The sequence below is a fragment of the Phyllobates terribilis genome, unplaced genomic scaffold (genome assembly GCF_046119375.1).
Source record: "Phyllobates terribilis strain yellow unplaced genomic scaffold, ASM4611937v1 Scaffold_11__3_contigs__length_659146591, whole genome shotgun sequence".
In the NCBI taxonomy this organism is placed as follows: Eukaryota; Metazoa; Chordata; class Amphibia; order Anura; family Dendrobatidae; genus Phyllobates; species Phyllobates terribilis.
This window is the reverse complement of record NW_027362771.1, coordinates 226,252,111-226,279,731: the sequence shown is the minus strand read 5'-3', so window position 1 is coordinate 226,279,731 and position 27,621 is coordinate 226,252,111. Positions and strand designations below refer to the sequence as shown.

The window sequence follows — 27,621 nt, the reverse complement described above, 5'->3', positions numbered from 1 at the left end:
TGCGTTTGGAGAGCTTCTCTGTGCCCAAACTTTGGAGCTCCCCCACAAGTGACCCCATTTTGGAAACTAGACCCCCCAAGGCACCTTTCTAGATGCATAGTGAGCACTTGGAACCCCCAGGTGCTTCACAAATTGATTCGTAATAATGAAAAAGTGAAAAAAAAAACACTTTTTCATTTTTACGAATCAATTTGTGAAGCACCTAGGGGTTCCAAGTGCTCACTATGCATCTAGATAGGTGCCTTGGGGGGTCTAGTTTCCAAAATGGGGTCACTTGTGGGGGAGCTCCAATGTTTGGGCACACAGGGACTCTCTAAATGCAACATGGTATCCGCTAACAAATTGAATGGAAAATCGGCTCAAATTGTTAGCGGACGCCACATTGCGTTTGGAGAGCCCCTCTGTGCCCAAACTTTGGAGCTCCCCCACAAGTGACCCCATTTTGGAAACTAGACCCCCCAAGGCACCTTTCTAGATGCATAGTGAGGACTTGGAACCCCCAGGTGCTTCACAAATTGATTCGTAATAATGAAAAAGTGAAAAAAAAAACACTTTTTCATTTTTACGAATTAATTTGTGAAGCACCTAGGGGTTCCAAGTGCTCACTATGCATCTAGATAGGTGCCTTGGGGGGTCTAGTTTCCAAAATGGGGTCACTTGTGGAGGAGCTCCAATGTTTGGGCACACAGAGACTCTCCAAATGCAACATGATATCCGCTAACAATTTGAGCCGACAATTTGTTAGCGGATATCATGTTGCATTTGGAGAGTCCCTGTGTGCCCAAACATTGGAGCTCCCCCACAAGTGACCCCATTTTGGAAACTAGACCCCCCAAGGCACCTATCTAGATTCATAGTGAGCACTTGGAACCCCAGGTGCTTCACAAATTGATTCATAAAAATGAAAAAGTGTTTTATTTTCACTTTTTCATTTTTACGAATCAATTTGTGAAGCACCTGGGGGTTCTAAGTGCTCACTATGCATCTAGATAGGTGCCTTGGGGGGTCTAGTTTCCAAAATGGGGTCACTTGTGGGGGAGCTCCAATGTTTGGGCACACAGGGGCTCTCCAAACGCAACATGGCGTCCGCTAACAATTTGAGCCGATTTTCCATTCAATTTGTTAGCGGACACCATGTCGCGTTTGGAGAGCCCGTGATGTGCCTAAACAGTGGAGCTCCCCCACAAGTGTCCCCATTTTGGAAACTATACCCCTCAAAGATTTTATTAAGGTGTATAGTGAACATTTTGAACCCAGAGGTACGGCACATTATTTGTTTACATTAGGTCATCATATTGAATAAGTTTTCATTATTCTTGAGCGCAAGTGCTCGCTACTTGAGTTTGCATTGGGTACTCAGGTATGCACCATGTACAGTGTGTGCTCGATTGACATGCTCGAGTCCCTGCTCTGCATGTTTCACGTTATTAGACACCCAAAAAAAAACATGCGGGGATCGCTCGTGCATGGCAGGCAATCCCCGTAAAGTTTTTTGGCCGCGAAGCATATGGGGCAGAGACTCGAGCATGTCACTCAAATACCCACGATACTAAATGCATACCAGAGCACCCGATGCAAACTCAAGTAGCGAGCACTTGCTCTCAACACTAGTCGCCATATCGTCATCTTTTTTTCTTACTTTTGAAAAAAATCCCAACCCCAGCCCTAACCCTAGCACAACCCTAGCCCCAGCACAACCCTAGCCCCAGCACAACCCTAGCCCCAGCACAACCCTAGCCCCAAACCCAGCCCTAACTCTAGCCCAATCCTAACTCAAGAGTTTATTTTTGACGCTGTTCCTTGTGCGGTATAAGTGATTAGACGACTTTATTCTTCGGGTCGGTGTGATTACAGCAATGCCAGAATCATATGGGGTTTTTATGACTGACAGCTGTCACACACTAAAAGACGCATTTTTTGTAAAATCTAGTTTTTGCATCGCCATATTTTGAGAGCTATAATTTTTCCAGATTTTGGCAGACAGTCATGTGACGGCTCGTTTTTTGCGGGATGACTTGACGTTGTTATTGGTGCCATTTTCAGGCACGTGACATTTTTTGATCGCTTTCTATTCCGATTTTTGGGAGGCAGAATAAACAAAAACCAACAATTCAGGAATTGTTTTTTTTTTTTTTTTTATTCTGTTCCGCGTGTGGTAAAATTGATGAGGCAGCTTTACTCTTCGGGTCAGTACGTTTACAGCGGTACCACATTTGTATCATTTTTCTATGTTTTGGCGCTTATACACAATAAAAGCTATTTTATAGAAAAAAAATATTTTTTAGTATCGCTTTATTCTGAGAGCTATAACTTTTTTATTTTTCGGCTGATGGAGCTATATGGCGGCTTGTTTTTTGCGGGACGAGATGACGTTTTCAGCGGTATCATTTTTATTTATATGCGTCTTTTTGATCGCGTGTTATTCCACTTTTTGTTTGGCGGTATGGTGATAAAGCATTGTTTTTTGCTTGTTTTTTTTTTTTTTTTTTTTTTTACCGTGTTCACTGAAGGGGTTAACTAGTGGGACAGTTTTATAGGTCAGGTTGTTCCGGACGCGGCGATACCAAATATGTGTACTTTTATTGTTTTTTTTTAATTTTTTTTATAATAATATTTATTGATGGGTACATTATATTTTTATTTTTGGTGTATTATTTTTTTTATTTTTTTATAATATTTTTGCACATTTTTTTTTTTTTTTTTCCACTTTCACACAGTTTATACACTTTATTACTTTGTCCCACTCTGGGACTTTCACTTTTTTTTTTCTGATCGCCTGCATGGCACAGGAATGGAGCACCATCCCTATGCCATGAAGGCTGTCAGAAGTGCACAGTGTGAAGATTGCTTGGAGATGCACTGCGCATGTCCAAGCAATCTTCCTGCTCTCTGGTGACCCGGATGTTGTCATGACGACATCGGGTCGTCATGGCAACACCCGGGAAGCCTTTGCAGACTGCGCTGGAAGCCGGAAGAGGAGGTGAGTATCGCCGATCACCTCCCCTTGCCCCCGCAATGCCGCAATCGACTTCGATCGACTTCGATCGCAGCATCACGGGGGTTAATGTGCTGGGAGCGGTGCGTGACCGCTCCCTGCACATAGTACCGGGTGTCAGCTGTGACAATCAGCTGACACCCGGCGGCGATCGCGCCCGCACAGCCTGTGTGCGCGCGCGATCGCGATGACGTACTAATACGGGTCTGGCTCTTAAGTCCCAGGGCACAGACGCGTATTAGTACGTCAGATGTTATTAAGGGGTTAAATACCTTGTACAAATCCCTGAGATCTCCTAATTTTGCAGCTCTTTTCAGTTTTGCAATATGTCACTCCATAGGAGAGATATTTACATTTATATCTTCTGGAGCACAGTATGTGAAATCTCTGCTTTGTAGTCTAACTGGGTATTTATTCAGTGTATTCTCTGAGGGGGGTGCGCTTTTACACCTCTCTGACAGATGCTGACAATCAGGGCAGCTGATGCCAAGATGTAATTGGCAGTGTCTGGGAGGGAGGAGTGAAAGCACATACTTCCTGAGAAAACTCTGAAGAAACGCCCATTTAGATTAAAAGCAAAGATTTAACATAATGCGCTGCATAAGAATGTCTCTGCAATGGAATGTCACAGCCCAAAATTGTGTCAGAATCAGTGTCGGAATCAGGGTGGTTCAGGGATTTTTACAAGGTATTTAACTTAATTTTTTTAGTATTTTTTTCAACTCTGTAGTACTGTTTAATTATTACTGAGTTTAATTTAAAAAATAATATATATATATAATGTTTTATATATATATATGTATATATATATATATATATATATATATATATATATATATATATATATATATATATATAGTCCAATAGTCCAATTTGACTAATGTTGTAACAAACAAATTCAGCCCCATCTTACTACTGCCATAGTCACCTCACAATGTGGCCTTTCTATAGAATGTCTATTTGGATAACTTTTGACAAGGTGTCAACTGAGCTCAGAATCCCGTAATATTATGAAGTATGACATTTTGTCAATATCCCTCACTGCTCCCTTGTGTTCCAGACACACAGCTAGTCTGCAGTTTTGTTGTGTCCTTAGTGATACTGACTGCTGGATCTTTGTATTCAATGGGTTTAGACTTTTATATCTGTAACTTACATAGGACATGTTTGGCAGGTAACATTTCCCTGTTTGTTGATGACACAAAAGTGTGTTATAGCGTTTGTTTCTGAAAGGATCTGTAATATTAAACATTATTTATCTGTAAAGAAAATTATTTTAAAAACTGTTGAATGTTTTCAACGGGGAAATTATGCACTTGGAGTGAAAGAATCCTCAGTATTTTTACTTAGGCTCTCCTATATTGGCCAGGACAATAGTGAAGTATTTAGATGAACTGACAGTTTCTAAACATATGAAAAAATGGAAGTTTGTCGTCTGTATCCGCGCTGTCAACTGATGAAGTGACGTCAAATGCCAGAGATAATGTAAAAAAAGGTTTCTTTTATTTTTCTACACTTTTCAATGTATAACCCACTTATTCAGGAACAAAACGTTATCATGCTGGGAAACATACACTCTTGAATGTACATGAACATGAAACAGCTTCCAAATTAGGGATCATTTTAGTCACGACTTTTTGACAATTTCTTCTTCACATTGAAAACTGTTAGCCTGTTCCTGCTCCCTAAAAAGGGAACATTTTTGGATGGCTTGATAAAAAGCCTTTTAATTGCTTAATCATTTTTAAAATTGCAAACTTGTTGCAGATCCAAAAATCAGCTCCCTTGTGGCTGATCCCTAAATAAAAGGGTAATTTTTGAACAACTTGTGAAAAAGCTATAATTTTTTTCATTTAGTCAAAGAATATGGCTATTTTTACTCTGCAAACAGTGATAATTTTTGCACCACCCCAAGTAAAAAAAGCTATGACTTCTTACACTTTCACCTCCGGTGTATAAACACCAGTAAGACAGGCAGCTGTCCCCAAAAAGTGATAATTTTTGGACTGTTTTTACAATTTAATCAACCTAAAATGTTTTCTACTGCAGTGTTGGTAAATAAACTGTTGGTTACCACCGCTTACCGTCTATTTTCTCCTAGTCATATATGGTATTGGACTATTCAGATGTTCATGTTTCATGTACGTGTTCTATCCATGTTCTTCACGGATAGAACACTTACCCATTATAGTCTATGGGGCTGTTAACATGCTTGCGACTTTTTGCGTACTGTGTGTCCATGCAAAAATCAAGGAGACATGTATATTTTTTATCAGCATCAGTGGTAAAAAGTAGTAGTACAAATTTATGAGTCTGTGAAAATTGCGGGCAAACATGGCATCATTGTGGAGTTCTTGTGCTGACTTTTATTAACATTGCAAAGGATAGGATAAACTTTGCAATGTATTTATTTATTTATATGTGAAAATCACTGATGAAACACTGATGGCAAAAATGGACAACACGGACCGAACATTGATAAAAATCATCTAAAATACTGCTGACACTCGTACCATTTTTTTTTTTTGCATACGTGAGGAATCACTGATGTCTGAATGAGACCTAAGGTTCTGTTTGTATTAAAGAGCTCAAAAGTGGTTCAGTGCAGTCCTAGGAACCCCAGAGTGTAATATCTCTTTTCTGGGCAATTAGAGGCTTTGTTGTAATGAGATTTGTGGTGAACTTGTTCGTCAAATATCAAATTTTTTGGAACAATTCGTCAAAGCTGGGAAATTCATATTTGAAAAGATTTGTTCATACCTAGAAATAACTACTGGACATGTGAACATAACCTAATAGTAAATTGTAATGGGTTCAGAATTACCTTTCAGTGTAACAAAATTCTGACTGTGAATTCACAGTTAAACTTATTGTGACTGAAGAATCCATGTTTTTTTATACCCACTATTAGAAAATCTTTTTTTTCTTCAATAAAAGACAGACTCTGGGGTAATTTAACAGCATTCAGAATTCTAACAGTGTTTTATCCAGGGAATTCATCTGATCTGATCCATTTGTTGTGGTCAGGAAGGGTTTTAGCCACCATAAAATTGTATTTGCAGATCCTCGCTTGGGGTTTCTTTTTTATTTTTGTCTAGACATGAGAGAGTGAAGATTGTACTCTCTTTTTTTTCAGTCTCACATGATGGATTAGGTGTCAGCTTTTCAGCTGACACTAAACAAATATTTTTAGTCATTATGATGTATTGCAGTGTTTTACATTCTGCAGTTCAATTGAGTTGCTGATCAATTCTGCTTTGGAAATATATGGCCATGTTGTGATTATGAAGAATTTCCAGATAATTACAATGGCTTTTCAATACCAACCACTCTTATGTGTCTTATAATATTTCTTCAAATGTTCTTACAAGAAGAGTTTTTTCTGCAGTGTCTATCAGTCCTCAATGATTAATTCACCTATGAGTCAGGAAAAAAACTGACAAGGCAGAATGATCAAGCCTGGAGAATTGTAACACTAATGCCAGCTCCCTGCATGGTTCCCTTCCCCCTCCATGCAGGGATGCGGAGTGGTCCCTGGTATGCTTTCTGCTTCCTGTGCCACTCCTGGACGCCTAGTGTGCGAGTGCTCACCTGCTCTTAAAGTGGCAGTGCGCGCACATGGCAAAATGACCCAAGCCAATAGCCAGGAGGCATCTGAATATAAAAGACACCCTCCCCATTAGGGAGGTGCCCGAACAACCCCTATAGTTTCCAAGTAGTTGGTAGCGTGTGCAACAGCATGTCGCCAGGTCGTCCTGTGTCCTAGTTTCATGAAGTTAGTACCCGAACTCCTGGTCCTTGTGCGGCCAGGTCCAGAACCTTTACTCCTGGTCCCTGTGTGGCCAGTGCCTGAACCCGAACCCCTGGTCCCTGTGTGGCCAGTGCCTGAACCTGAACCCCTGGTCCTTGTGCGGCCAGTGCTTGAACCTGAACCACTGGTCCTGAACCTGCTTCCTTGTGGCCTGTGTCTAAATCAGTGCCTATGTGTCTGAACGTGTTCTCCGTGTATCCGTACTGTTATAGCAGTCTCCGAATCCAGTTCTGTTTGTGGCTCCGTGTCAGTATCCGTCTTGCCCGAGTAGTAGTCTGAACAGAGACCGAGTCCGTGTCTGCATGCGTGACCCTTTAAATCAGCAGCTGCGGTACCGAGGAATGCCTAGGAGTGGTACCTGGTGGTTACCTGTAGCTCAAGCCTGACTCCACCAGCAAGAACTCCAGTAAACTCAAGGTAGCCGCTTAGCTACGCCCCTCCTAGGTAAGCATGGCTGCGTGGCACAGTGGGGCAATGAACCATGTGTGCCATCTGTGTGCGTGACAAGAATATTTCTTACTTACATGTATATGTAGCAGTAGTAGATCTTGCCTAAATTGAAGCTTTTGTTATTTGTAGTAATTCCCTCTGCTGCTCACCAGATACTTGCATAAATCTTGTTGGATGGTTTCCAGGCAAATAGATCTTTTCCTCACCATTACCGTGTCTACACATGCACAGTGAGATAATTGCATAAGCGATTGAAATCTAAATACCCATATTCATACACCTATATATACATATCATACATTATATTTAGGAAGAGTTAGAAAAGGTAAAAAATATACATCTACCATCTGCAATTTCATCAAACCAAGAACTACTGTATAGCTTTAGTTAGTGTAGGCAGTTGGTGCTATAAGGTTGGTCATTTTTAATTTGAGTCTGCATATTAGATTTTGACAGAATGTCTTGCCTTCGCCTACAATCATCTATCAATCCTAACTGCAACTGGCAGGTCTTATATACAAACCAGCTGTCTTAACTGTCCTAATGGTTTGCTATCTTACTGCATCTCATTCCAATAGTGGTCTACAAGTCTAAACTAATGCAGCACTCCGCTGTATCATTATGCAATGCAAATAGCAATTTTGAAATGTATACAGCTCATGTATAGATCAGAGATTACAATCAGAATGTAGATCCCAAATACACAAGCTTGTATACTTAAAATACTTTTCCAGCTATAGAAATACTTGTAACATGGAATTTGACAGGAAATACTTAATGTTTGAAATATGAAAATATATATTTGGTGAAACAGTATTAGTAAAACTCTACTGAATATGTTCCTTTGGAAATTTCTAGAAATTGTCATTGGCTGTTACTAGACCACTTTTGCAACGTATTGTAACTAGAAACCATAGCTCTGTAGAAAATGTGTACGTACTTTTAAAGTGCAAAAATGTTAACTTCAAGTAATAAATAACATGGACACTAACAGACTTACAGTTTACTAATATACTTGGGTTTGCATACTGCAATCAACTTCAAATCCTGTCACAGATTTTCCTTGGGGCTGAAGTCAAATCACACCCAAGCTTCATCTTTCTCACAGAACACATTATGTTTTCACCTATGATTTCCTGAAATCCACTAAATCCATCCTGCCCTCTGCACATAGTTTTCAAGGAAGCAAACCTGCCTCAGGGTATCACAGAGTGACAGCCATGCTTCACTATAGGCAGGATGGGTTTTTTTTTAGCATATCCTTCATTATTTCTCCTCCAGACATACCACTGGTCCATAATCCTGAAAAGTTCCAGTTTAATTTCATAGCTCAAAAAAACAGAATCTGAAAACTTCTGTGGCTTATTTATATGGTTTTGAGCTTATTGGAGCCAATTTTTCCTGTGCTTTTGGGTAAGTAGGCTTCGAAATCTTGAGTTTCAGTATTTAGTATTTACCTCACTGTGCAAACTGAAACCTCATTTGCTGCTGCAGTCAATTCTTTCTACAAGTGTTTTACAGTCACTCGAGGGGTTTTGACCACCTGTCTCCTCAGGAATCTGATGGCTTCCTCGTTTTACTACATCCTGGTAGTATAACCAGTATTATTTTAACTTTCAATAATTTGCCCCAGATTTGTTTACAAGTTACAAGGTCAGGAAAGACCATTCAGTAGTTTAGAAATTCTTCTGTAAACTATGGCATCAATATGTTTTGCAACAATAAGGTTGCAAAGGTCATGAGACAGCTCACTGTATTTACTCATCATGAGATTTTTTTGTGTGACACCTTAGTAATGAGACACTCTTTCATAGCCCATCAGTTGAACTAGCTGATATTATTTTTCACTAAGTGGCTGAATTGCTGTCTAATTACAGGTAAATTTCAGCTGGTGTCATGACTTTCAATGACTTTTTGCACCTCTGTTCCTTCATGTATTCAATACTTTTTCCTGTGTCATTTCTCATTATTACACATAACTTAATTTTTGGGCATCAATGGTTTGATTCCTTAGCCTTTGTGGATTGGATGGGTTGTTACCCACATCTAATGAGAATTTCATGTCAATAGCACATTTAGGAAAATATTTACTTAGAAAATTGGTGATGTGTTCAATACTTATTTCAACCGCTGTATTTGTATTGTATGTCCAAAGCGCAGGAGAGCAGTACATACACAAAATATACAGTATTATATAAAAGTTTTAGGCAGATATGCAAATAATGCTTCAAAAAAAGAATATCTTAAAAAAATAAAAAGTTTTAGTTCATTTTTAGCAATTAGCAAAGTGAATGAACAAAAGAAAAAGCTAAATCAAGTTAATATATTTTATGTGACCACAAACAGTTTTTGAAGGAACTCAGCAGGGAGTTGATCCAAACATTTTAAAGAACTAACCGGATGTAGGCTTGCGCGAATCCTTCGATCTCTTCAAGTAATTTCAGACAGTCTCTATAATGTTGAAATGTTGAGCTCAGGGCTCTGTGGGACTATATTATCACTTCTATGACTCCTTGTTCTTCACACTGAAGAAATTTCTCAATGACATTAGTAATATGTTTGAGGTCTTTGTCCTGCTGCAGAAACTATTCAAGCCAATTAGATGCCTACTTGGTGGTATTGCATGATACATAAATATTAACACTTCAGTTTTTGAAAACATTCTTACTTTGCAGCATATTTTCCACACCTACCTAAAACGTTTGTACAGTAATGAATATGGACTTTCTTTCTAATAATAGTACTTGTAACAGTGTGTCACCACCAGTGAGCCTCCATGGGCCATGATGGAATTAGGCCTCTATTAGCATTCCCTGTCCTGTAGACAATTTTGCACACAGACTTGCCAAAGTCAGAACTTCATGGACCTACTTTCACTCTTTGAATTTAATGTACCCGATGGTTAAGGGTGACGTGTAAGTATTTCTACTCAACCAGGGCTAGAAGGTAGAAAAGGGAGACACAGACACATGTTTGGGGCTTGTTGTTGGTGCTGTGCCTTGGAAGGACAAGGATCTGCTGCTGCGGCCAAATCATGGCGCCACTACTTGGACTGGGGATCATCTGCTACGTACTATTGTCACCCACATTGGTTACTTTGATGGATTCAAGAAACTATTCTAAGGTCCTGTGTCTTATCTTCCACAGCATTGGACTATCAGGATGGGCCCCCTTATTTTGTTCCAATTGCCATATTACAGACTCTGGGGAATTACAGTATATCAATGTTTGGTGGAATATTCTCCAAGTGACACAATAAAGGTTGTTTGATTATTCACCGGTCTGCTATCCCTGTGTGTTCTGTCAGACACCCTGTCAAACTGGTTGGCAGAGGAGGGATAAGAGCAGAGGGAATGGAGAACAGCAGCCCTGCAACAAATGAAACCAGAACCTCAGGATACAGAAATTGGACTGAGGTGAACCTACAAACAAACGCCCATGAATTAGGGGTTTGTTACAAAGGACTGTCCAAGGATCAACTAATTGAAGTTTTGGAAGAATGAAGCCTACAAGAAGGCACTGGAGAGGGAATCCTAGAGCAGTTGGAGGAAAGACGGGACCTAGAGGTAAATGCCCTGAAAAGTCAGTGGGTTGTGTGATATGAGAAGGAGATGGGATTGCTTGGGATGAAGCTACCATAGAGGATTAACAGAAGGCCAAGCGGAGAGCTCAAGGAAGGCTGCTCACTGTGGAAGCAGCTAGAGACCACAAGAAGACATTCACCACAACACGCACAATGAGAGAATCCCCAAGAATGTCCCAGAAGGACTTTAAGCCATTTAATTAGGTTGCAGGGGACATTGAGGAATTCTTCCAGGACTTTAAACATCAATATCAGTTAATGTATGAGTCTCTAGTGAGACTCTTAGAGGATGGAGCTACAGAAGCATATCAAGCTATGGACCCTCAGTGGAACCGCGAGTATGAAGACATTAACCCTGCTGTTCTGTTCGGGTCTACTATACACTTATAATGTTCCGGTCATTTTGGACTGGACCTATTAAAGTCTTGATTTTTAGCTAATTTAAGTGTTGTATTTGAATACCTGTTGCATTATTATACTGTATGTGAACATGGTTGTTCATAAACAAATAAAAAATTAAATCAAAAACTTAATTTTTATTTTTTTTGTATAAAAAAATGTTACATGGCCTTATTGCTATATTCATGCATATTGCACATTTGCACATAAAAAATAATATTCTTTATATAACTGTAAATTATAACTAATAACATCAAACTGTATGTAAATATATTTTTTCAAAAATAAAAAAAATAAAAAGTTCAGTTTTTTCTATATAAAATGGTAAATTAGGTTCACGCTGCTAAATTTACTGTTGGCATTGGTCACAAGTATAATTTACATGTCTTTTGCATAAGTACTTTGCACAACTGCAACTTATCACATTTGTTTTGTGATTACTTGATGTTGGACAGGAGGCGCATCATTTTCATTTTAGGCTAGTTGCGTTGCTGGTGGAGGCCGTGCGTATCGCAGCAGTGCTGGTGAAAGCCATTGGTTCACTTTCTTTAGCATGCTGTTGGATCCTGTGGACAATGGCTGCCGCTCCATAATTTCTTGGTGTTACTTTTCTTTCTTTGATATATGGGCTAACCAATGATTTTCCCAGCTCCTCTATAAAAATTCTTCTTTTATATAGTTTATTTTTGTTCAAATTTGGGTGTATTTCACGCCATAACACGAATGCATTGTATGCCGACACATCACGAATGTTGTAAAAAATAACCATTGGCCACCGATTTGTTTTGCGTTTACAGGTGTAAGTGCCTATGAGTTGATCTAGAGTATCAACTGCCCCTTTGTGGCATTGTGATGTAAAATAATGTCCAGCTTTCTGTCGTCTCGATTACTGATTGCACTATCATGGTGCATTGTGCTCATCAGTATGACCTGTTTGTGTTTTTGGGAACGTAAGAAACTACTGTTGTATCCTTAGTAAAATAAAACATAGAACTATAAACGTCTCTCTTACTGAGGATACCTTGTGGCAGTTCAGGCTTACTTTTTCTAACAGTACCCAGCATGGTCATTTTTCTTTTCAGTAACATTTGCCCCAGTTGGTATGATGTGAAAAAATTGTCGCATGTAACATTTTGTCCTTTGAGTCCGTGTGTCAAATACAAAACTACTCGCATGCCTTGATTTTTTTCAGCTCTTTCTCCAGTGTTTTTTTCTATGTATACCTGAGTGTTTACAGCGTATGAACTTTTGCTGTCTCACAGAGTACCTATTTTGATGCCGTACATTGCAGGCTTACTTGGAATATACTGTCTGAACGGGCACCTACCTCTGCATGACACCAGTTGTTCATCTACAGTCACATTTTCACCAGTATTATAAAATGTTGGTAGAATCTCTACTCATTTATTCCACAAATCTCTAATAGGGGCAAGTTTGTCTATGACTCTTCTTTCAATTCGATTGGTTTTATTATCAAACCGAAGGACTCTTGAAATCTCATGAAATCTTTCTAGAGACATTGTGGGTAAATAAGATACAGCGAAAAAAATTTGCACATAACTATACTGGAAGCGAATCCATCTGCTGTATCGTAATTTGAAAATATATGTATGTGTAAATCTCCACGGACCAAAAGGACCTAGATAAATTGATAAATAGTAGTAGATGCAATATATAGTTCAAAATGAGATTATAACTCCTTTATTTTACTCAAAAAATGACTGGAGATTAGTATAAAAGACTATCGGTCATTTTTGATCGAACAGTAAAAGTGTAAAAAAAAACATGGAGAAAAAAGTAAACAAAAACAAATACCCATGGTAAGAACCCCTCACATGAGGAAAAGTCAATTAACCACAAGTTTCAGAACCACATAATAAATATTTTAAAAAATATCAAATTTCAAATTCGGTCATTTTTGACCAAACACAACATCAGAGTTTTAAGGAAACCATACTGGAACATTATGCTGTAACTCCAGAGACTTACATGACTCAGTTCTGTTCTCTAGCCTGTAACAGGTATGGCTCTTTTAAAATGTATACCCATGGGATTAAATAAGCATGTCATCTCTGGCTAGAGGGAGAGGGGGCCTTAAGTCTAGAGAATGTCCTACAGGTCATTCTAAAGAAAAGTTCTTTGCCAGATACCTGCTGAGATCAGTGAATGGGAGCATGAGAGGAAACCAGCAACAGTACAACAACCAGTATAATTAGATGATGAGGTTCTCACTATCAAGCCTCATTGAAAGAATCTTTTGGTTGGTGGAGAAAGAACTACCAGCACCCCACCATTAGTGGTAGATTGCACTCCAGTCTGCAATGTTCATCCTCCAACCCCTACAACTAGACCACCATCTCATGTTTTTATCCATGCTAATCCACTTCCTGCTAGTCCTACCTCATCCTCTGGAATGAGACTGGGAGGGACCATAGTAGAGCGTTCATTTTTATCGTTGTGGGCATCTCGGGCATTTGCAGGCCACATGTCCAGAATGCAAATGGGAAGGAGTGCAATACAGAAGCAATACAGCTAGGATCAGGATTACAATTTAATTAGCTGGAGAAAATGGAGGAATATTCCAAAAGAGAGTGTAGAACTGGACTTTGGCTTTGCGACCAAGCAATGCTTGGTTGGTTTGTTGAGTCGCCTGCCTGCAGATATTCTCCTAGGAAATGATGTGGGAAATATACAATGCTGATTTGTGGGTGCAAAAAGCAGAGTTAAAGTCAAGTAGAATGCAAAATGGGTTTGCCCATTCAACCCCATAATTTTACCATATAACATCAAATAGGGAACCAACACCAAAATGCTGATGCTTTGACCAGGTAGCAGGAGCCATGAGTCATGTCAGTAATATCTACCTGTACTTGACAAGCAACCTGTTGAGGTCACTTGTGTGTACACAGTTTGAGGGGGGAAGGGGTTGTAATAGTGTGTCACCCCCAGTTAGCCTCCATTTCCATAATGTAATTTGTTCCTCTCTGCAGGGGGCCTCCATAATGCACAAATTTGCAGACAGACTTGCAGGAGTACAGAATTCAGGGACCTTCTTTCACTCTTTGAATTAAATGTACCTGATGGTTTAGGGGGTGGGCTGTAAGTATTTCTACCCAACCAGAAGACTGAAAGGGGTAGAAAAGGGAAGACACATATTTGGGGGTTGTTGTTGGTGCTGTGTCTTCAAAGGGCTAGAATCTGCTGCTGCTGCCAGATCCTGGTGCCACTACTTGGACTACTAGAAACTGGGGATCATCTGCTACATACTATTGTTACCCACTTTGGTTACTCTGCTGGATTCAAGAAAGTATTCTAAGGACCAGTGTCTTAATTTCCTTGGTGTTGAATTACCGGGTGGGGCCCCTGGATTTGTTCCTGCTGCCATGTTACAGACTCTGGGGGATTATATCAATGTTTGGTGGAATATTCTCTAAATGACTCAATAAAGATTGGTTGATTGTTCACCGGTCTGCTGTCCCTGTCTGCTCTGTCACATCCCCAGTCGCAGTACTCTCCTATACATTCCGTGTATGTTTATAAACCATCATGCTCAAGAAGTGTAGAATGTAGTGTGTGTGCTGAAGCCCGTCCTCCAAACTGATAATACTAGTTGCACTTTATAAAAACACAAACTCACCATCTCACACCATAGTAGCAGAATAATTTACAGTGCATGTATTACCATGTTAATGTTTACACTGTTAATTGTTTAGCAGCATTAATTAGAATAGGATTTGTGATTCCAGACAAAATGTGGAGTGAGGAAAAGCATGTTTTGATGGAAGAATTCTGTAACAGGTTATATGGAACATAAAACTTTAGACATGCAACATTTAAATGCATTGTCCTTCACTTGTCCACTTTATAAAGTTATTTTAATGTCTGACATTTTTACAGAAAAGAAAAATGTCTATTTTATTTATTGGAGAGCAAATTGTGACACGTTGCATTATACTTTTGACTGGTCATAGACAATTTAAAGGGAACCTGTCACCAGAAAAAACACTATTAACCTGCAGATATGGGGTTAATCTGCAGGTTAATAGCGTTACTAACCGGCGGGTGCCTGCATATACAGTTGAAACCAGAAGTTTACATACACTATATAAAGTAAGTAATAAAAATGCCTTAAAACATTCTCTCTCTCTCATTATTCTTGCATTTGGCAAATATTAAAAATTATGATAATCCTAATTGACCTAAAACTGGAAAGGTTTATTCTGGTTTCATGTCAGATATTGAGAAAAACATGCATATGTGTCTTTTTATATAGTGTATGTAAACTTCTGGTTGAAACTGTAGCTGAACGCGAGAAAATTTAATTTATTTTCCCCGGCAGCGTTCTGTTTCAGTTACGGGGGCGACGCTCGCGTGGATTCAGTCACCGCTCGGTGGCTGTAAGCACACCCCCGTCCTGAGTAACAGCCAACCCTAATGCACAGCCAGTTTCAGTCACGGCCAGAGACACGGTCACAGCCGCCATTTTGTATACTCAGAGCAGTGACGGAACTCGTGCTGGCGCCGCCCCAGTGACTCAGACCTGAAAACTGCCGGGGGGAATAAACTTAATTTTCTCCCTGCAGCGTTTGGCTAAGTGCCGGTGCCGAACAGGTATGAAACACTATTAGCCTGCAGATTAACCCCATATCTGCAGGTTAATAGTATATTTTCTGGTGACAGGTTCCCTTTAATATTGCACCCGCTATAGCAGTGCTCCCCAACTCCAGTCCTCAAGGCCCACCAACAGGTCATGTTTTCAGGATTTCCTTTGTATTTCTCAGGTGATTGAATTATTTATTACCTGTGCAGGTGATGGAATTATCACCTGAGCAATACTAAGGAAATCCTGAAAACATGGCCTGTTGGTGGGGCTTGAGGACTGGATTTTGGGAGCCCTGCGCTATAGGAATCAACTGATAGATTTAGGTGCAGCTCTCAAAATCTTAGTCAAGCGTGTGTTTTAGTGGAGAATGAAGGAAACTGTGGATAGCCAGAGATGTAATTTGGAGCAGCTGCTGAGAAGGAAATGTAATATTATATTTTTAAAAAAAAATGTTCTCATTCATTGTCCGCCAATGCAAGACTCACTGCTTGTAGTAGCTCTTCCCCTGGTCATAAGCTAAAGTCCATATGGTAAAAATAGGGCATATTCTCTTTACAGAACTTATTGCATAACTGTTGCAGAAAAACTCTTCCCTTTGAATTGTTTAAACGGAATCTGTCATCAGGTACTTGCTATGTAATGTGAGAGCAGCATGATATAGGGGCAGAGACCCTACTTCCAGTGATGTATCACTTACTGGTCTGCATTGTTTTCTCTGCTGCAGATCTACCAGTTCTCTGAATGCTGAGCCCTCTATATCCTCATCCACCCCACTGATTGACAGCTTTCTGTGTGCACTGTGCCTTGCTAATCAGTGATGGGGGCATAGTTACACAGAGCAGGAGAACTACATGGCACAAGACAACTTGTCCTCTAGTGACAATCTTCTGCTAATAAAACACTGATTTTAATGAAACAACAACACACTGCCCAGTAAGTGACACATCACTGGAATCAGAGTCTCTGCCCCCTACATCATGCTGCTCTCAGATTATGTAGCAAAACCTGTTGACAGATTCCCTTTAAAGGGAACCTTTGATTAGGTGCATGCTGACCAAACCAAGGACAGCATGAATCAGACACTGCCTGCATGATTGCAGGTGGGTAAACTTTTCTCTGAAAGGCTTTGGAGTGTCAATGTAAACATACTTTGAAAAAAAACGGACAGATAATATGTATCTCCTCTGATAGGGCTGAGGCCAGTCACCAGCCGGCTTTGCCCTGCCATTCAATGACCGATGATTGGCTGCGGCACTCGTGACATAACAGTGCCACACAGGTGCTGAGAGACCCAGTACCAGCATTCCTAGAGCGGCGCTAGTGTGGGAGGTGACTTTAAGCTTTTCTTACTTTACTTGGGAGACTCCGGCATTTAAGAAGGTGTTGTCCAAAGTAGTGAATCACCCCTTTAATTTATTTTGATAATCATTCAGCGGTGCAACTGTTATTTGCCATCAGCTTATACCATTTTGAAACACTCTTTTAAAGTCCTTAGTAAAATTAATGTCTATACGGAGACCTCATTTGTCACATTTTGGATTTGTATTCATCTATGATAAAGGTTAGGTACACAGAGAAACCTTTGATCGAAGTTTCCTGTTTAAATGTGTATTCATTCTTCATTGTATGTGTTCTTTTAAAGTGGATTGTTTCATCATCAGTAAAGACAAATGTAATTTTCCAGTCATATTCCGGTTTAATAAGATAATTTATTGTTGGTTTGTGCTTATAGATGGTAACATTTAGAATACTTTAATTCAGTGACAAAGAAATATGATAGGAATCTTAATTGAAATAACTGTATAAGTAATAATAACATAACTTTTCTGCCTGTGGTAATAGTACTACTAATCTACTACTAATCTTTATACTTTAACTTTGTCAGAACCTGACTTGCATAGTGCAGGTAATTACAGTAGGGGTATGCTCAACCTCTGATGGACACAATCTGTGTGGATTTTGTTGCAGAACCGTTGCAAAATCTACAACCACAAGTATGACTTGCGGATTCTGTTGCAGATTTCACTCAATGCATGCAACAAGTGAAGTCCACGTAAAAAATTGACATGCTGCATATTTAAAATTCTACAGTGCAGGACATTTTCCTTCTAGAGGTTTATTAAATCTTCAAAATCTTATTCACATTGCTGCTACTGTAAAATTTTACTGCAAATCTGCAACATGTAAAAAGCGCTAGATCTTTTTGCTTTCATCCTTTCATGATTAGCTTCATGGGGTGTCAAATCCAGAGATACTGGGTACTTGATAAAATCGTAACCTCACAAAGATCATCAACACTGGTTGCAGAGTAGCTTCGGGACAAATCATATGGATATATTTTTTCTAATGCATTTCATTTAACATTTGATGAGCTGTAGTAGATCATGGAACATGTCCTGTTATTCCTATATGTACTTTAAAGGGATTATCCTTTGCACTGATGCAGTGCAGAGTCTGCTGTTACTCATTGCTGAGGCGAACTTACACCTGCCGTTCTCAATGCTGTGAGCAGTGACTGTAATCACTCTGGGCACACCTGCATGACTGAAAGCCAGCGTTTCCTGCGAGAGATAGAGTTAATTTTCTCCTGGGTGTCGCACTTTTAGCCCTTCGACCAGCCACCTTCATAACGCTAGTAACCTGCACCCTATATTTGTAGATTAATAGCATTATCGGACAAGATAGGTTTTCTTTAACCTAAAAATAAACAGACTGTGTTTTGCTTACTCTGCCCTGGTCTACTGCTTAGTCTCTACCTCTGCTCCCGGTGTCTTTTATGTGTGGCACTGATATTGTGTGAACAGCGCTGCGGACTACTGAGCTCTGCTGATGTAAACAGCGCTGCATACTATGGAGCTCTGCTGATGTAAACAGCGCTATCAGCCTATACCCACCAAGCTCACTGAATGTATGTCATCACAGCTACCAGAAACAGCAGGGGAGACTCAGCACTGGACCCGGGGAAGGTGAATTAATCCTAGTTAAGTTTTTTTTTTAATATTAACCGGTTCAGGACCGCCCACTGTACATAAACGTCGGCACTGCCTGCGCTCTGTGCAGCGCCGACGTTTAAAAACGATGAGTGGTCCCGCAGCTCTCAGGACCCCCAGGGTCCTTCAGGCGCTGCGGTTCTGGTGCAGAGCATTAGCTCTGACAGGGGACATCATCGGGACCTGATTGGATCAGGTCCCAATGATGTTAACCCTTTGCTATCTTCTATATGCCGCGATCTATAGTGATCGCCACATATAGAAGATAGTGAGAGGAGAGGGGGTCGTCAACTTACCTCTCCGACCGCCCCCTGATGTCTTCCAGGACCTGCCGTTGTTATGGCAGCCGGAGGTCACATGACCGCCTCCGGATCTGCCATATATGGTGTCCTGCTAGGCTCAGCCTGCAGCTGAACTCTAGCAGGAGACAGACAGTGTAAAACTGTCAGCAAAGATCTCATCCAATGCAATACATGTCTATTACATTGCATGAGATCAGTGATTAGAAAAATAAAAATTAAAGTCCCATACAGGGACTAAGTAAAAATGTAAAAAAAAAAGTCAAAAAAATGTTTTCAAACTGTTAAAAAAAATCACAAAATAAATAAAAATAAATAACTAAAATATTAAACCAATAAATCCGTATATTTATGCAAAAACAAAAAAAGTACACATATTTGGTATCGCCGCATCCGAAACAACCCGATCTATTAAACTGTCACACTAATTAACTCCTTCTGTGCACACCGTAATAAAAATAAATAAAAAACGGAGTAAAAAACTATGCTTATTCATCATATCGCCAAACAAAAAGTGGAAAAAAATGCGATCAAAAAGCAAAATGGAAATAAAAATGGTACCGCTGAAAACGTTATCTTGTTCCACAAAAAAAAAGCTGCCATACAGCTCCATCAGCCGAAAAATAAAAAAGTTATAGCTCTCAGAATAAAGCGATGCAAAAAATATATTTTTGCTATGAAATTGTTTTATTGTATAAAAGCGCCAAAACATAAAAAATATATACAGTAATTGTAGTATCGCTGTAAACGCACTGACCCGAAGATTAACGCTGCCTTATCACTTTTACCACACGCAGAACGGCATAAAAGAAAACCTCAAAAAACAATTCCTGAATTGTTGGTTTTTGTTAATTTTACCTCCCAAAAAACGGAATAGAAAGCGATCAAAAAATGTCACGTACCCAAAAATTGTACCAATAAAAATGTCAACTCGTCCCGCAAAAAACAAGCCGTCACATCACTCTGTCGGCCAAAATATGGAAAAATTATAGGTCTCAAAATATGGCGGTGCAAAAACTAGATTTTGCAAAACAAAGCGTCTCTTAGTGTGTGACAGCTGTCAATCATAAAAACCCGATATAAATCTGGTATCTCTGTAATCGCACCGACCCGAAGAATAAAGTAATCTCATCACTTATACCGCACGAGGAAAGGCGTAAAAAATAAATAAAACCAATTCTTCACCTGCTACTGATTTGTTTATTATGTCTCCCAAAGATCGCAGTAAGGCTCTGCTCACATTTATCCTGCGCTCTGCGCTGAGCACTTACACCAGAGTTTCCGTGTAAATCTCTGAAATACGTGATTCAGACGGAACCCATGACGGAAGATTCCCTGTAATGAGGCAGGTATAGGCCACTGTGGATGCCGTTTGGCCTGTCAGTTTTTTTAGGCGTGCATAAAAGTGCGGTTGGCTACAGTTTTGTGCACTTCTGAAAAAAAGGACACCGCTAAACAGAGGCCAGACGGAGTCCAGAGTAACTCTGCTGCCTCATTACAGTGAATGGATCCTACAGGGGTTTCATCTGAATTACATCACTTGGAAATTTAGAAGGAAACCCCGATGTAAGTGCTCAGCCTCGAGCGCCGGATAAATGTTACGTAAAATGTTCCCAATAAAAGCTTCAACTCAGTCAGTAAAAATATTCCAAGTTACTGTTAGCAGAAAGGCACTGGAAAAACAACATGGCCCTTGCCCCCCAAAAGAAATTCAGAAAATTTTGTGCTCCCAAATCCAAATGCCTATTCTACAATAATTTGTTCTCTTATTGTCAAAAGCGCTCCGTCCCTCCCAGATCTCGCCGTATGGCTAAGCGGTACGATACAGCCACATATGGGGTATTGCCACTTTTAGAAGAAATTGTATGACACATTTCGGCACCATTTTTACCCATTGCCCTGTGTGAAAATGTAAAATCTGAGGCTAAAACATTTTTTTGTGGTAAAAATATAATTGTTTTCTTCACTGCCCAATGGTATAAATTTAAAAATTAAAAAATACTCACTACTTCCCTAGATGAATTCCTTGAGAGGTGTAGTTAAAAAAAATGGGGTCACTTGTGGGGGTTTCTGCTGTTTCGGCATGTCAGCGACTCTTCAAATGTGACATGGTGTCTGCAACCTATCCCAGCCAACATAGCACTCCTTTCTCTTCTGAACCCTGCCATACACCAAAGCAGTGGTTTTCCCCCACATATGGGGTATCGGCGTAATCAGGAGAAATTGCACAACAAATTTCATGTTGCAATTTCTCCTGTTATCCTTATGATGATGCAAAATTAGGGAATGAAAAACATTTTTTGTGGGAAAAATGTGAAAATATTATTTTTACGGCTCAATATTATAAACTTCTGTGAAGCACCTGGGGGTGCAAGGTTCTCACCACACATCTATATAAGTTCCCTAAGGGGTCTAGTTTCAAAAATGGTGTCACTTGGGGGGGTTTCCACTGTTTAGGCACATTAGGGGTTCCCCAAATGCGACATGGCGTCCGCTAATTATTCAAACAAATTTTACATTCAAAAAGTCAAATGGCGCTCCTTCCCTTCCGCACCCTGCAGTGTACCAAAATAGTGGTTTTCCCCCACATATGGGGTATCGGCGTGTTCAGGAGAAATTGCACAACAAATTTCATGGTGCAATTTATCCTATTACCCTTATGATAATGTAAAATTAGGGATGAAAAACGTTTTTGTGGGAAAAATGTGAAAATTTTATTTTTACAGCTCAATATTATAAACTTCTGTGAAGCACCTTGGGGTTCAAGGTGCTCACCACACATATAGATAAGTTCCCTAAGGGGTCTAGGTTCCAAAATGGTGTCACTTGTGGGGGGTTTCCACTGTTTAGGCACATCAGGAGCTCTCCAAACGCAACATGGCGTCTGCTAATTATTCAAACAAATTTTACATTCAAAAAGTCTAATGGCGCTCCTTCCCTTCCGAACCCTGCAGTGTGCCCAAACAGCTGTTTTCCCTCACATATGGGGTATCAGCGCGCTCATGAGAAATTGCACTACAAATTGTATATTCCATTTTTTCCTGTTACCCTTGTGAAAATAACAAAAATTGGGTCTAAAGTAACATTTTTGTGAAAAAAAGTTAAATGTTCATTGTTTTCTTCCACATTCCAAAAATTCCCGTGAAACACCTGAAGGGTTAATAAACTTCTTGAATGTGGTTTTGAGCACCTTGAGGGTGCAGTTTTTAGAATGGTGTCACTTTTGGGTATTTTCTGCCATAAAGGCCCCTCAAAGTCAATTCAAATGTGATGTGGTCCCTAAAAAAATGTTTTTGTATATTTTGTTGGAAAAATGAGAAATCTTCTTTAAATATAAGATATACCGTACTTTATTTGCAATAGATATAAAATTACATTTCTCTTTCCTTCTTTTTCAGGTGGCCTCGCTTGGAGTTACTACATTTACATTGTGTGCCCTATGTATTGACCGGTTCCGTGCTGCCACTAACGTACAGATGTACTATGAGATGATTGAAAATTGCACATCAACAACTGCAAAACTCGCTGTTATTTGGGTGGGGGCGCTTCTTTTAGCATTGCCTGAAGTTGTCCTTCGGCAGTTAACCAAGGATGAGTCGGCAGTGAATGCCAACACTTTCAGTGAGCGTTGTGTTGTCAAGATTTCCACAGATCTTCCTGATACTATCTATGTTTTAGCCCTTACCTATGATGGCGCCAGACTGTGGTGGTACTTTGGCTGTTATTTTTGTTTGCCCACTCTTTTCACAATTACGTGTTCTTTGGTGACAGCAAGAAAAATTAGAAGAGCTGAGAAAGCCTGTACAAGAGGTAACAAACGTCAGATTCAACTTGAGAGTCAAATGAACTGTACCGTAGTTGCTCTAACAATTTTGTATGGTTTTTGTATAATCCCTGAAAATATCTGTAACATTGTAACGGCTTATATGTCCACTGGTGTCTCCAGGCAGACCTTGGATCTTCTTCATCTGATCAGTCAGTTTCTTTTGTTTTTTAAATCATGTGTTACCCCTGTCCTTCTGTTTTGCCTTTGCAAGCCATTTAGCCGAGCTTTCATGGAATGCTGTTGTTGCTGTTGTGATGAATGCATTCAGAAGTCCTCGACTGCAACCAGCGATGATAATGACAATGAATATACGACAGAACTAGAACTTTCCCCTTTCAGTACTATACGTCGTGAAATGTCCACATTTGCTTCGGTTGGAACTCACTGCTGAACATAAAAAGTCAGATTTCACTTTCTGTGTAAATAATCTGTGATATACATTTTAAATGATTTTTAGTTCATGATTTTTTTAATGAAATATTCGACTTGTGTAAGAACAATTTTGGTATCTTCTGTATATTTATTATGTTATAGGTCTCCTAACAGGGTATGTTTCCAAAAAAAACTATTAACAGTCACATATCTGCACCTTAATTAGATTGTTGTTAGCTTTTTTGATAATCGCAACTGGTAACTTTTTAAAATGTTATATATATATAAAACTAGGTAAAATTATTATACTCCAAGGTGGTTTGCACTGAAATGAAATATTGTAATGTTTTGTTTACTTTAACATTTCCAAAATTAGCTGTTCAATAAATTTTATTTTGTTTCTATGAAATATACTTGTAAGGGTTTTTGTTTCCATAAACTTACAAACACAAGCCTTCATAGGAGATAAACTTCAATGGTGCTTGAAATTTTGAGAACCCTTCATAATTTTACATAATTCTACATATATTTGATTTAAAACTCCAACAGATTTTCACTCAAGTCTTAAAAGTAGATCAAGAGAACCAAATAATCAAATAAGTAAAAAATATTAGATTTTGCAATTTTTCTTACTGCGGAAAATGATCCAATATTCCAAAATTGCATTAGTTCTTCAGGATTGAACCAGACAGCCCCATTACCCTGTCACTGGTTGTTCTGCCATTATCACTTTTTTAGGTACACTTACCTATGCATAGTGGGTACTCTCTAACAAAGACATTTTGAAGATGTTTTAATCCCAATTTATAGCCATCATAATTTGGTCAGCAGTCTGAAACAGCACATGGAGCATTAACTGTGTAGTGGCGGTTGCTGAGAGCTACATCTCAGTCCCTATTAGAGTGAATAGAAGCTGTGCTTCTGTTCTCGGCAACGGTTACTACAGAGTGAAAGGAGCTGTTCTGTTCTGGCTCTGCTCACTGTTTAAAACTGACTACCAACGGAGCAGAACCCAGTCTGAGACCTCCACAAATCTGATATTGATAAATTATCCTAACATAAGCCCGATCAACAATAAGTGGAGTATTATGTATATACCAAATGACACTTGTGTAAACAATTCCTTTGCTGTGACTTTGCTATAGCATTACTAAACTTTTTTTTTTATGAATTTACACTTTAGATCAGCCTTTTACTGACTTCCTACCTATTCCCAATAAGCATGCAGGCTTAGAAAAGCATGCCTGTGTTTTCAGAGAGTCAAAGGGAGTAGGTGACTGCTAGACACCTGCCAAAGTGGCTTACCTCTCTTGGAAATCGAAGGATTAAAATTGAACTACCAATCCTGTCCCACATCATCTGTCATCAGGGAAGAGTTTTGTAACACCCATTCACATTAGATGGTTGGATGAACCTGCCAAATTTAGCAGGTTCTACCATTATATACCTAGTAAGTTGTTCAGCTGGAGCTGGTAGGAATCCAACCCATGAACGTCTACTGATGATGTCTCCATGACACATTCAGATTTGCAGACAATGCAAAGCTAGGAGGAATAGCTAACACTAGAGAAGACAAAGAAAAGATTCTGAAGGATCTAGATAAGCTTGAACAGAGGGAAGCGACTAATAGAATGATATTTAACAGGGAGAAATGACAAGATTCTACATCTGGGCAATAAAAACAAAAATTACATCTTCAGAATGGGAAGAATAGAACTAAGCAACAACACATGTGAAAAAGACTAAAGGCCCCGTCACACTTAGCGACGCTGCAACGATCCCAACAACGATACAATCTGTCAGAGATCGTTGCTGCGTCGCTATGTGATCGCTGGTGAGCTGTCAAACAGGCAGGCTCACCAGCGATCAGGGGAGCAGCGACATCGTGGAAAGAATCTTTCCACGATGTCCTGCTCCTGGTTACCAGCCTGCTGAAGCAGGAGCAGGCTGGTAACCATGATAAACAGCGGGTTACTAGGGGCACACGCGCATCTAGTAACCCGCTGTTTATCATGGTTGCGAGCCTGCTACGGTGAGCGGGAGGTTACCACTCACCGTAGCAGAGTGGTAACCATAATAGACAGCGGGTTAGTAAGTGCGCGTGTGCCCCTAGTAACCCGCTGTTTATCATGGTTACCAGCCTGATCGCTGGTCACACACAGCGATGTGTGCTGACCAGCGGGAGGGCAAAGACCAAAAAATGGTCCAGGACATTCTGCAGCGATCAGCGACCTCACAGCAGGGGCCTGATTGCTGCAAAGTGTCACACATAGCGACATCGCTGGTGAGGTCGCTGTTGCGTCACCAAAACCTTGACTCAGCAGCGATCTCACTAGCGATCTGGCTATGTGAGACGGGGGCTTTAAATATAGTAATAGATCACAGACTGCACATAAGTCAACAGTGTGATGCAGCTGCAAAAAAAAGACAAACACAGTTCTGGGATGTATTAAGATAAGCAAAGAGTCTACATCACATGAAATAATTACCCCCCTCTACTCCTCCTCGGTCAGACCTCATCTGGAAGACTATGTTCAGTTCTGGGCACCACATTTTAAAAAAGACATTGAAAAACTGGAGCAAGTTCAGAGAACAGCTACCAGGATGGTGAGCGGACTGCAAACTATGTCCTATGATGAATGGTTAAAGGATCTAGGAATGTTTAAATACAAATCTTTATTTGAAAAATAACTCTCCAACAATTTCCCTCTTTCACCCATTTATTAAAAAAAAAAACCCACCTGTCCAAATGGAGGTCCCATGACAAGCCCTATCTCCGTCTTCCAGGGTACGGTTCCCCATTCAGAGAACTGGGCTCTATTGACTGGAGCAGCAGCCACTGCAAGGTCTCGCACTGTACTCCGTCAAGTCTCGCAGAGTACAGCACTAGAGCCAGAATGATGAGCGGTGACATGATTGTGAGTGACCTATGGAGCCTCGAGAAGGGGCGTGTTTTTTTTTTTTTAATAAATGGGTGAAAAAGGGAAATGGTTGGGGAGTTTTTTTCTAATAAAGATTTTTTTGTTTGTGTTTATTTCTTTCTCGGGTCACCTCCCTGCATTTTTGGCGCTATTTACAGAGCCAATGAACATGCAGGGATTGCCTGCCACTCACTGTAATCCCGTAGCCATGTTGATTGTGGCATTACAGTGATTGGCTGGCCACACAGCGTCATCAGGTCTATATCAGACCTGGCGCTGCCATGCTCGTCACAGTCACTCTGGGATCAGACAGTGTAGGGAGAGGTGCTGCTGAGCTAGTGAGAGATTTGCTTGTTTCTAGTTAGTGTAGGTGTACCAAACTATATTAGAGACACATATCCATCTCAACAAACAGTCCTTCTGAGGACTAATCTATCTGCAGAGATATCAGGCAGGCAGTGTATATAGGCAGACAGGCAGGGTATATAGCGGACTGCCGTGCACATAGCACAAGAGGCTCCATTCCAGTTTTGTCTGCTGCTGCAGTTAGATATTTCTAGAAATAGGCCCAGGTCTCAGGGGCCAGGAATAATTTTTTTTGGATCTTAATCCTCATTAGTTGCTTAAAAAGCAATCCAGAGAACACCGTTGTTCTGCGCCATTTGTTTGTTGGCACTGCAGAATACAGCCAGGTCCTTTCCATATTACAGCACTAAAAATCCAGCTATTTAAAACTGTGGTTTGTCCGTCATGCGGATCACATATAATTGCGCTGAAAATACTGCCATTTCTCGCCTCCATTAAAAATTTGTTTCAATGTGTCAGTGAAGCAATTGACAGCAGTTTGCTGTTCAAAATAGTTACCTACAGGCCAGGTATTTAAAACTGTGGTTTGTCCGTCACGCGGATAACATATGTGTTTTCAGAAAATACTGCCATTTCTGACCACCATTAAAAATTTGTTTCAGTGTGTCAGTGAAGCAATTGACACCAGTTTGCTGTTCAAAATAGTTACATACAGGCCAGGTAATGAAAACCATGTTTTCTCCGTCACACGGATCACATATACGTTTTCAGAAAATACTGCCATTTCTGGTCTCCTTTAAAAAAAATTTTCAGTGTGTCAGTGACGCAATTGAAACCAGTTTGCTGTTCAAAATAGTTACCTACAGGCCAGGTATTTAAAACTGTGTTTTCTCCTCACACGGATCACATATACGTTTTCAGAAAATACTGCCATTTCTGGCCTCCATTAAAAAAAATTTAAGTGTGTCAGTGAAGCAATTGATTACAGTTTGCTGTTCAAAATAGTTACCTACAGGCCAGGTATTTAAAACTGTGTTTTCTCCGTCACACAGATCACATATACGTT

General features: G+C 39.9%; 1 protein-coding gene across 1 annotated transcript in view; it reads left to right on the top strand.

Annotated features, from left to right (window-relative positions):
- Nucleotides 1-23,737, top strand: part of GPR37 (G protein-coupled receptor 37) — a 76,467-nt gene extending 52,730 nt beyond the window's left edge. Inside the window, exon 2 of the mRNA XM_073652081.1 lies at nt 22,529-23,737. Coding sequence (XP_073508182.1) covers nt 22,529-23,347 — 819 coding nt within the window. The 3' untranslated portion in view covers nt 23,348-23,737. The remainder of the gene's footprint in view (nt 1-22,528) is intronic.
- The last annotated feature ends 3,884 nt before the right edge of the window (nt 23,738-27,621 follow it).